Below are 11,948 nucleotides of genomic sequence, written 5' to 3' on the forward strand. Positions count from 1 at the left end.
TAGTTACTTGAGGTTAAATTGATTGTGCCTAATATCACACTCTAAGGCTTGGAAAAGCTTAGAGTGAAATTCATTGATTTGGTTGGAAGACTTTCAATGAGATTTTAGAAATCATTATCTATTAACATAAACCTGCTCTTAGTTGTAAAATTATAAAATATATTGGATCGTTACTTGAATGTAATTTCCTTTGTATCCAAACTTGTGGCCATTGATCATTTTACTCGCTTTCTAGGTTAGTTTACATTTTTGCATTAGTTATAATTTTCTCAAAAATCAAAATATTATCTATCGTTTGGCTTTAGCTTAGTTGGTGAAAGTTCCTTACTTTCTTAATCGCCTAGCATATTGTTCTCTGTGGGATCGACCCCGACTCATAGTTGGGTAAATTATATTGCATACGACCGTGTACACTTTCTCTTTGAGGAGTGAATTTGGACGTTATCACGCCGCAGCCAAGGAACGTGCCTGCGATTCTAGTCTCGCGGCTCTACTTGTTGACAATGATACTCCCTCTCCGCCACCTGGCGGCACCAATAATTCAACTAACCGTCGTGATAATAATCGTGGCAGGAATTCCAACAGGAACAAGGGAAAGGGGAACAATAACAACAACAACCGCGGGAAATCCAGCCACGGCAGCGGCGGACAGACCAGCCACGGCCAGTGGCGGACGGGACAGCCACCGGCAGGGGGCTACTACTGGCCTGCCTGGCCGCCACAGCAGTGGCCACTGCCCCCCTGCCCGTATCCAACTAGGCCGTGGCAGCAGCGTCCCACGACGCCATGACCCGACAACGGCATTCTAGGTGCGGGTCTACGACCTCAGCAGGCCCATTCCATGCATAGTACGTCCTATTCTGGGTACGCTCCAACAGACGTGGAGGCAGCCATGCACACTCTGTCCATGCATCAACCGGATGATAATTGGTACATGGACACCGAAGCGACTTCCCACATGACTGCCAACTCATTTACTCTCACGTCTTATTTTAATTTGAGCAATAATTCTGGAATCATTGTTGGTAATGGTAGCACTATTCCAATTCGAGGCTATGGTCATACATCCCTACCCCCACCTAATCCCCAATTACGTCTCCAAAATGTCTTGCATGATCCAAAACTCATCAAAAACCTTATTTATGTACGTAAATTCACTAAAGATAATAATGTTTCTGTTGAGTTTAATCCTCTTGGGTTTTTTGTGAAGGATTTACCGACGGGGAGCCGCCTAATGAGATATGAGAGCACCGGGGAATTGTATCCTATCACTGCCCCGAGGTCCTGGGTTCGAACCCAGGCTCAATAATTAAAAAAAAAAAAAAATTGCAAGGCATAAGTTGGGCCCCAACTTATGCCTTAAGGCAGAGGTTTGTCTAAAGCAAACTTTTACCCAAAATTAGGCCTCAAGGCAAACCTATGCAAAATTCCAGCAAAGTAATATTTTATTTTATTTTGCCTTGCTTAAGGCAGAGTTTGAAACCTAACTTATGCCATGCGAATCCCAACTTACGCCTTGCAAAAAAAATTAATTTTTAACTGGGCGGGGGTTCGAAGTTGGAACCAAGAGGCTTTTAGCGAAGGGCAAAAATTAAAGACCACTAATTTGAGGGGCAAAAACTAAAGACCAGTCCTTTTGAAGGACATTTCGTGCAAAAAAAAGGCCGAAAATACCCCTAGGTTCTGGGTGCAAAATCCAGCAGAGTCAAAAATAATAATAATTTCGCAAGGCATAGGTTTGTATGAACTTATGTCTATTCGGGCAAAGTTACATAGAACCGGCCTTGTAAGGCAAACTTTAAGTTATGTCTTAAGGCAAAGTATGTCGCATAAGGCAGACTTTTGGCAAAAGTCTTGCCTTGCAAAATTATTATTTATTTTGACTGAGTGAGGGTTCGAATCCAGAACCTCGGGTTGGTTCTACGACAATAACTTTCCGTGAAGCTTGATTCATATGTCATCCCATTCCATGTTTTCCTTACTACTTTGCGTGCAAGTGTTTCTAAGGATGTTCGAGTTAATATCTCGAAAGCTACATCATGTGGAAGCTCTGAAGAAGTCGTTAATGGCATAGGCGGATCATGATTTGAAGTTTAATATATATGTATATATTTGATAGATTTCTAAACAGAGGAGTTTCCGTAGAGAGGGAAAAAAAAGAGTTTTTGTCTAATTTAAAGGAAAGATAAGCGAATGAATTTTGAATTCAATATGTTATAGTTTGAAAATGTAACAAAGCATACAACTATATTTATAATACGAGAACTACTTTGCAGATAAAGCTAGTCATAAATTCATGTAATAGGAGGAAAAAAGACCAATGCATGACATGGATTTGGTTTTTATAGAATTTGCTTTTTTGGGTTATACTTATTAGGATTTATTGTTTCAAATTCCAATAGGAGAACAGTAACAGTATATTAAGTATTTTACCTTTTATTATACAGTGGCATCAATAGTTTTACCTAATTAGAATTGAAGATGAAAATAGAAAAATAACAAATATTCGTTCCAAAATGCAGTTTAAGATAAGATTTTCTCAGGATGATATCTGGTTTACATATTAATTTCTCTTAATTAATATAATTGTTTTTTATGAGAGGAAAACATATCACTTTAAAGGATTAAACAAGTCGAAAATTTCATATGCACAAATATGAATCGTTTCTATTAAAAGAATATGCACTATATTTATTTTATCTTATATGATACAATTAACATTTTAGGAGTCAAATAATTTTTATTCAAAATTCTTATTTACCTTAAGTGCTTTTAATTATAAAATTGCAACTTATGGTATTTCTTATAAAATTATAAATACGTTAATTTCATTTTTTAAGGATAAGAAAATTGGTATACATAAAACTTGTCAACAATACTAACGTAGATTCAATAGATAAATTTAATTTCCAAAACTTCAAGATCCTTTTTATCATGATAGCTTAAAGTCCATACGTCATCTCTCGTACATGCGCCCGTTTGAAAGCAAACACAATTACACAAACATTCTACCATACAGAAATACTTTTTCGCACTTGATGTTTAGTCCATATAGTTTTATATTTATGATTCCATCAACAAGAAATTTAGAAAATTGATGGTTAAGTTTCCCAGTTCACTACATTTGATAGGAGTATGTGCTAGTGCTCACATAACTTGTATTATGGAGAAAATCACCCCACTGCATGATTTAGTCGGATTAAGAAAGAATGATTAATTATTATTACTAATTGTGGTGATTGGCTGATGGCTCTACACATTAAAAACTAATGTTTGGTGATGTGCATCGTTTATTTTTTTGTACTGAGTCTGCAAATTAAGATGGAAATTTTAGTGAATCTTATTTGGCCTTTTGACATTCCAGTATACCACTTTTTGGGATTGTTTATTGCTCCAGTATTTGTCAATGCAGCCTTAGATGGCTGCCACATGTCTTTTTGTATTTTAAAGGTTGGGATTTATTTTGGGTTTGTTTTCAATTATTGACTAAATCTTTTTTTATCTTTTCAGAGACGAGTACCTCCGTGACGGATATACGAACAAGAATTGGCAAATTCACTTTGGTGAGCCTATCTCAGGATCCAGTGTGGTTGCCATTATACTTATTGCACTTTTATCATGCCCAGTTGTATCTCAAGCAATCATTTCAGTCAGTTGTCATAGAGGCTTCATGAACGTAGCATTTTCTAAGTACATGCTTAAGTGAATTAAAATAGTAAGTATTTTGATATGTTTCCAAACTAGAAAAAAAAAAAAAAGGGGTTGCCGGTGCACAAAGCATCCCGAGTTAGCAGGGATCGGGGAAGGGCCGCACCCCAAGGGGTGTGATGTAGACAATCTAACCTAATGTAAGCATAGTGGCTTTCCCGGTGCACAAAACATCCCGAGTTAGCAGAGTCCGGAGAAGGACCGTACCCCAAGGGGTGTGATGTAGACAGTCTAACCTAATGCAAGCATTAGTGGCTGCTTCCACGGCTCAAACGCATGACCTATAGGTTACACGGAGACAACATTACCGTTGTTAAACATGATCGACTTAAAGAAAACTTGAACTTTGTATATGAAACCAACATGTGATACAATTGACAGTATCTGGAAAAAAAATCAATGGTGTTTGACAAAGTATCACCAAGCAATAAGATATTACTACACCAAAAACACTCTGCAATATCTTTTACATTATGTACAAAACAGATGTTCTGAGCAAAACATTTCGAGACCAAAACAAAAAAGGAACGCTTCTGAATTTACTGGGCTGTGCACCTATAAAAGAACAGTTTGAATATGAGTATAGTTTATCTATACACATAATAGTCGACGAATAACTTGTTTTCTTTCATATACATGAGCTCAAAAAAAATTGGAAATTTAAAGGAAAAACTGGTGGGAATATACTGGGTATGTTGTTGTAAAGGAAAAACTGGCAAACTTCACTTCTCAGACACATATCCAACTTCAAGTTTTTCACCATCATCCTCAGCGGAACTGTAGAAACACGTCTTAGGTTGAACATATTTCTTCTTTTAATTGCTTCTAAGAGTCAATGCTTGCCTCATCTTTGTTGATTCCTTTCTTTGCAGTTAGTTTATCAGCTGCTTCGTACGATAGCTTTCGAGGCTTCATAGTGCGTTTCCAATTGGCAGAACTTGATTTAACAGAAACTGGTGTTTTTGCTGTTTGAGTTTTATTACTTCTAGGAGTCTTGCTTGCTGCTGTCCTATTGGCAATTTTTGGACTTGATCGAACAGGGAGTCGGCTTTCCCATGGTCGAGCAGCGATCCAGCGATCTGTCCAACTCCAGCCCCAATTAGCTTTGCCTAAATCATGGTTACTTGATCCAAATATTGGGTTGGAATTGGCTCTCCACTGTTACATAATATTTTGATCAATGATAATTCTTGGTCTAGAATTGAGAGAAAATTACAAAAATGGTCCTTTATGTTTGAGAGTAGGTGCAAAAGAGTCCCTTAAATATGCACTATAACAGTTTTGGTCTTTTAAGTTTGTCAAAAGTTTAACACTTTTAGTCTCAATCAAATATTTATAACCGAACTTTATCTATTAGATTTGACGGGAACTATTAAAAAAAAAAAAAAGGAAATTAGAGGGAACTCACATTTAGAGGTACAATTTTTGTAGTTTCTGCTATTCTTTTTATTTATTTCTAGAGTCTGGTGCAGCTTTTTGAGGTGTAATTTTTGCTAGTTTTTATATATATATATATATATTTTTTTTTTTTTGGTGTAGTTTTTCGTGTTGCATATTTTAAGATTCGATTGGACTTTCTTGGTGTACATCTGTTTTTTCCACTGTTCCTGTCATATCTAACCGACAGAGTTCGGTAAATATTTGACAGCAACTAGAAGTGTTAACTTTTAGCAAACTTGAAGGACCAACACTGTTCAGTGCATACTTAAGGGACTATTTTGGACCTACCCTCGAACATAAGGGACCATTTTTGTCATTTTCTCATAGAATTGACAATGTAAATACTATATAACTCAGAGAATCGTATCAAAAGTAACATGCCTGATGTGAAAATGCATATGCCATAGTCCGCTCCCGCTTCACTGCTGCTTCTTCTCTCTGATGTATCCTTGATACAACAACTTCCATTGTTTCAGGGCCACCATTCCACTCTACCTGTCAGCCATTGGCTCATGTTAGACAACGGAATCTAATACTCCCTCTGTCCTAATTTATGTGACACTCTTTTCTTTTTAGTCAATCCCAAAAAGAATGATACCTTTTTTATTTTTAGTGACAGTTTAACACTTAACTTTCCATTTTACCCTTAATGAAATGATTTATAGCCACACAAACATCTATGACTTATTTTAGACAAGAAGTTTCAAAGTTTTCTTTCCAAATTCCGTGCCCAGTCAAACACCATCACATAAATTGGGACTGAGGGACTAATAATATGTTTTTCAGGTAACTTTGGGAGACTTCACTATAATCTTAACCAGACACTACAGAACTCCATTGCAACAATAAATTTGTTACCTTGACCGAGGATGAAATAAGGCACAACTTTGCATTAATGAAGTGTGGTTGTTCATGTGTTTTAGAAAGTTCACTTGGTGTGAACCAAATTCAGAATGAAAATGACTAGATGCATAAAGTCCTTAAGTCTTAGCTTCTAGATAGCTATTGTGCACAACTAAGCTCTTTGCATATATAGAGCTCCTAGTAGGGCATGAATTATCATTTGATAAGGATTTCTCATAGTTGGTGCTGTCACACATGCAGGTATTTTTATAGGGATTATGATCCAGTCGAGTCTCTGACACACCGCTTCAAATGAGTTGTCATTGTCATACACATACTACTTAGACTGTTCTCCATGTGTCTTTTACTTAATTTTTTTATGCTTGAGAAATCTGTCTGGAGCCAACTCTTTGGGCCAACTGCAGCTTCAAAACTCAGGGATGATGGGCCCGCCTCTCTACCATTCTCCGCTAAAATACTGGATTTCATTCCTTGGCACAGAGCTCGAACTTGAGAGCTAAGACACAAGTCCCACAGCCTTTATCAATTGAGCTAATCCCCGGGGGCTTCCATATGTCTTTTACTTTTTGATAATTAAACAATTTCCATGTGTCTTATCTTCATATGAGATAGATTGGTCAGAGGGCATTGTGTAGTTATCTCCAAATAAGGTTCAGAAACATGAAAGTAGTTCAAAGTGATCCTACTCAAAACTAGAACTCCCTCCGTCCCATTTTACATGAAGGTGTTTGACATGGCACGAAGTTTAAGAAATAAAGAAAGACTTTTGAAACTTGTCATGTAAAACAAACCATAAGAAATTGTGTGGCTAGAAATCATTTCATTAAAGATAAAAAGGTAATTTTAAAGTTGATTTTTTACTAAATATAGAAAGGTGTCATTGTTTTTTGGACTGACTAAAAAGGAAGAGTGTCATATAAATTGGAATGGAGGGAGTAATATAGTCCTTTTGGGGAGTACCTAGACAGTGGAAACTTTTCTTCTTCTTTTTTCATTGTTTCTGACCGAAGCGCTGGTAATTTTAGTCTTCTATTCTTGTAAGATATGCGCAATATACACAGAACACAAAGTCACAGAGTACGGTTACGGCAGCATATGACTTGGAATACGACTGAAATTCCAATATTTGGAATGTAGAAAAAAGAAGATCAGCTTAATTCCCTCGAATTGTACAAATATAACAAGTTGTTTTAATTATAAATAAGCCAAGGCATCAAATCCTGAAGAACTATCACAGGAACCATAGCTCATATGAACCAAAGATATTGCAAAGTAGAGCTTTTGTTCAGTCGTACTTTGTAGTTTCTTCAACAACGTTCTATGTTTTATTTGTCTAATTGAACTTGTCTTGCAGCCAAAGAGTAGTCTTCTCTTGGAAATATCTTTTTTAGGATGAACAGAACTGGTTCTAGGTAAAGATCATAACCAAAAAAGAAACTAGTATAAGAGAGCAAAAGAGATACTCCCTCTGTCCCAATTTATGTGAAGGGGTTCGGAGTACGAGGGTCAATACACTTAATTTTGACTATCAACTTGGGTATAAATTCTTCAAATATTTTAAATTTAAATTTACATATTTGAAAGCTACACGAAAAGTACTACAAATCAACATAGCTAATGATTCGAAAAATTTAAAAAGAGTTTGGGAAAGATATAGTCAAAGGAAAAATTGTTTGACTTCCCAAATAGTAACACCTTCACATAAAATTGGCTGGAGGGAGTACTAGCAAATAAAGATTTGAAGGCTTCAATATCTTATGATAAATCTAGTATAAAACAGTCAGAGCAGAAGAAAATGGCTAAGTTTTACCTCTAAGTTATGAAGCTTTGCCTCTAGCTTCAATTGATTCTCCACCTTCTTCTGCTTAAGACGTCCTTCTACGACCATACGAACACGGCGAGCTCTAATCTCGGCTTGTATCCTGTTCCATGAATGGAGAGAGCTCAAGGTTGCCGAAGCTTGTTTTTTCACAGAAGGGTGTTGTGTCATCGAACGTAACCTTGATATTCCTTTCAAGCGACGTAAAGTTTTCCTTGCCTGTAAAGGAGAACAAATATTCATGATCATCCCTATTGCAAATTATAACTCATGGAGTTGGCTGCCGAACTTTTGTGAACGTGGTCTGTCATTGTTTAGCATGATTCATTAAGCACCAAAATTATAAACTAAAATCTTACACATCAAACTATAGAATTTTAGTATTCAATTTATGGGTGTAATACTCTTGGTAGTAGCCATCCATATATATTGTATTAACAATCGAGAAATGGTTGAAAGAAAAATCTTTATTTGATAGAACTTCTTCCTATACCTATGAATTCCATCGGACAAACTCCATAACTGCAGAGTCATAAAACATTTTGCTTTTCACAGAAAAGGACATCAATAGAGGAATTTACTTGGGGTACATATATGCTTGAGATCAAGGAAATCATTTAAACAACATCTAGTTGCTATAATGGTTATGCACATTATGTTACCATATATGCACGGAAAGCTGTCTGGATCCTTGTGGCTGCGTTATCCTCAGAAGGCATTCCCTGTTTCCTATGATTTTTGGTAGAGGCACCACTTTTTCTTCTTGTAGGCTCTTTCTGAGAGTCATCCCCCTTTCTTCCAATAGACGTTCCCTGTCTCAAGAATAAAACGACGAATCTGATTGACGTTGTCTAGTACTGGTGAAAAAAGCTACTCATGAAAATAACATAAGGAATGGGCTATAATAGAATCATGATTTATGAGAGTATCTATTAGTGATTTCACTTCCCATCTTAAGAATACTTATTTGGGATAATTACATGTTTGGACTGCTCGAAAGAATAGTAGAGAGCAAATGTGTAGGTTTTGTATATTAAGTAGAAATATACATATAATATACATAAGTATACACAAAATATACATGTAATATACATAATCAGTATATAGGTTTTGTACATTTTGGCTCCTGTAATTAATTTCGGCCGACGGGCCAAAAATGAAAAAAATCCCCTTTTATTTAAGCGCCATACATAACTCTTTCAAACTTTTAGGCAAGCCACACACACGCACAAAGGAATTAATAGCAAGCACCATCGTAGGTATCAATCTGAGAGAGCAAACGACTTTTTCTTAAACCATTAAACAGACTATTACTTGTCAAATGCCTTTATTCTTGTCCACAGTACCTATCATATTATGTACTAATTCTTGGTGTCGAGTCTGGAAATTGAGATAAATTAATGATCTACCACTTCTGCAATCCAAGAGTAAAATAGAACCGTGGATAAAATAAGTAGCAACTACGGAAGCTTACCTTTAATCTTTTCGATCTGCCATCTTTAGCTTTTCTAAAACTGATTACATTTTTAAGCCAGTATCCAGAACCCATTGCAGATGCTTGTTATATATATTTTACTCTGCAGGGCATAACAAATTGAAAAGGGAAGAGTATTAGTTTTTCAATCAGTAAGCAGAAAAACTAAAGTCAAAGTTCAATAAAATCTGCCAGCCTAGCACATGTTATATTATAGGGAACTTTTCTAATAACAGCAAGATATTAGTGCTTTATTAATACTCAATGTGCAACTAAACTACAGCTCATGGGAATAAGGAATCAGTGAATGCAAGTGATGCAATGATTTGGTGGGCCAAAAACGCAAAAAGAATTATTCCAAAACCCAAAAATAGACACATGCTTTTGAACAACCTAGAAATTTTTAAATGATAGATTACACAACACATTAACAAAATAATACTCCCTCCATTCCAATTTATGTGACGCACTTTCCATTTCAGTCTGTCCCAAAAAGAATGTCATCTTTCTATAATTAGAAACAACTTAACTTTAAAATTCCCCTTTCTTGTTTCAAAAGTCTTCTTTTCATTCTTAAACTTTGTGTCAAGTCAAACGGTGTCACATGAATTGAGACAGGGGAAGTACTTAATAATCTGGTACCTTGCGTCTCTCATCACAAAAGTATATACTGAACACATTAGCTACTGCTTAATGAAAATCTAGCAACTAGCAATCATCTTCTTATGTGATGTACAAGCAAGAAAAGATGGTCTTCGGAACGATGACTATCAAGCATATGCAAACATAATTGTCCAATTCAGTAGTAGAAATCACCTCATATACACAGAACTCCGCATCCTATGCATGAAGCTCCTTGTAATACGGTGTTCTAAAAAATTTGATCAAGCATTGCTTAATATCTGTTTACGGTTTAACATATATATTACTCCATATATCACTAGGGGTACACAACAAAAGCTCCAAGTGGGTAGTAGAAGATTCTGTCTAATTAACAGAGGCGGTTCCAGGACATGAGCATACATTGCATCCAGTATACTCACTACTCTTTTCAGATAATACATCAGAATTAGCATAAACATATAATAAAAAGTTTCTTAATTACACACACACATACACAGAAATATGTAATAAGATTCAAACTAACCATAGTGCAATCTCTCCCACCCCCCACCCCAATTACCAACAATATAGTGGCGGAGCCAGGAATTTGACTAAGGGTGTGCAAATGTTCTTCTCATTTGTGTTAAGGGTGTGCAAAAGTTAATATATACACACAATAGCTAACATTTAACCTATATACACCGCCTAATTTTCTAGCAAAGGGTGTGCACCTGACCACCCTTCGCCTAAGGTGGCTCCGAACAATATGTAACCCACCCTTATGTCTAAAATAAAACAGACAGGTTGCAGGAGGATCATTTGCGGATAATCTGCAGCACTGAAACATAATCAGGGGCGGAGCTAAAAGTTGACTACGGGTTCGGCCGAATCTAGTAAGCTCTAGTTCAAATCCTGTATCTGTATTAAGAAATTTATCAAATGTGTACGAAAATCAAATTTAGAACCTAGTTACTAACACCTGATATAGCCTATCCTAACCCTCTTCAGAAAGAAGACTATTATTCTTCAACATCAAACTTAGCTTCCTTGCAAATGCAGAAAGATATCATGAGTGAATACTAATAGTAGTTAAAAAGAACACTCAGAGCAGCCAAATCAGAACACCCTTTTGTTTCTAGTATCACTAAGTAAAAAGAACATTTGATACGGAATCTAAGAAATAAAGGAACACTTTTGAAATGTGTGATCCAAAATAAATTTTAGATATTTGTGTGGCAGTGAATATCTCATAAAAGTTAAATTATTTTTAAATATAAAAATGTGTCAATCTTTACGAGATAAATAAATAAGTAAAATAAGACAATCTTTTTGAGACCGAGGGAGTATGTCAAAGCTATTAAATTTATCCAATGAGCCAAAACTACTGTTGATTTCTTTCCCACATCAACACACAAATCTAGTTAAAATTTTGGTCAAACAAGGAGTACCAAGATACATATTTACACCAGTAAGTAACAAGAACACATAAAAATGTAAACTTGACTCAAGAACATACCACAGAGGAAACCTTCACATTTAGTAGTAGCAAAAGACCTTACTGGAAAATTGGTAATCTTGAAAACACAAAGAAAAGTGAGTGACAATAATAAAATTGCAAAATAGTAGTATGAGTGGAAAAAAAAAAAGGTAGGTATAGTATACATATGCCATTGTTTGAAAAATATGTTGATTGGACATGGACCCTCAGTTTGACCACAGCTCAGGATATTTATTTATTTATTTCCAAAAGAACCGTAAAATATAAGTCTGTGCTTATTAGCCTTTTTTGTTGTGATTTTTTTTGAGCTGAGGATTTTTCAAAAACAGCGTCCTTATCTTTCGAGATAGGGTATGATCTGCGTACACTTTATCCTCCCGTGGGTATGCTGTTGTTGTTGAACCATAGAATATAAAAATGAATTTTTTTCTGTACAATTGGATTAGAAAATGATTTATTTTCCCCTCAATCAAAGGGGATTTAACCAACTCAAATATCAATAAATCTTTAGTTTTTTTTTGTAGTCAAGTCAATAATACACT

General features: G+C 35.7%; 1 protein-coding gene across 3 annotated transcripts; it reads right to left on the reverse strand.

Annotated features, from left to right (window-relative positions):
* Nucleotides 1-4,113: 4,113 nt before the first annotated feature.
* LOC132630989 (protein IQ-DOMAIN 9-like) lies at nt 4,114-11,578 on the reverse strand. Of its 3 annotated transcripts, none has more exons than XM_060346590.1 (7): nt 11,425-11,545; nt 10,122-10,176; nt 9,306-9,408; nt 8,494-8,643; nt 7,823-8,050; nt 5,530-5,643; nt 4,114-4,866 (listed from the first exon to the last, which is right to left on the reverse strand). In XM_060346590.1, the coding sequence occupies exons 3-7, from the start codon at nt 9,378-9,380 to the stop codon at nt 4,534-4,536; spliced, it is 900 nt and encodes a 299-aa protein (XP_060202573.1). In that variant the 5' UTR covers nt 9,381-9,408; nt 10,122-10,176; nt 11,425-11,545; the 3' UTR covers nt 4,114-4,533. The 3 variants fall into 3 exon arrangements, with proteins under 3 accessions (XP_060202573.1, XP_060202570.1, XP_060202568.1); XM_060346587.1 differs by having other exon boundaries at nt 10,122-10,207; nt 11,425-11,533; XM_060346585.1 differs by lacking the exon at nt 10,122-10,176 and having other exon boundaries at nt 11,425-11,578.
* Nucleotides 11,579-11,948: the final 370 nt, after the last annotated feature.

The sequence above is a fragment of the Lycium barbarum genome, chromosome 1 (assembly GCF_019175385.1).
Source record: "Lycium barbarum isolate Lr01 chromosome 1, ASM1917538v2, whole genome shotgun sequence".
NCBI classification, from domain to species: Eukaryota; Viridiplantae; Streptophyta; class Magnoliopsida; order Solanales; family Solanaceae; genus Lycium; species Lycium barbarum.

Excerpts from the sequence above, each read along its gene's own strand:
- LOC132630989 (XM_060346585.1), bottom strand. The coding sequence starts at position 9,380 with ATGGGTTCTGGATACTGGCTTAAAAATGTAATCAGTTTTAGAAAAGCT. Across the intron at positions 8,644-9,305 it reads GCAGATCGAAAAGATTAAAG|GGAACGTCTATTGGAAGAAA; the intron begins GTAAGCTTCCGT and ends TTCTTGAGACAG. Across the intron at positions 4,867-5,529 it reads CATATGCATTTTCACATCAG|TGGAGAGCCAATTCCAACCC; the intron begins GCATGTTACTTT and ends ATTATGTAACAG.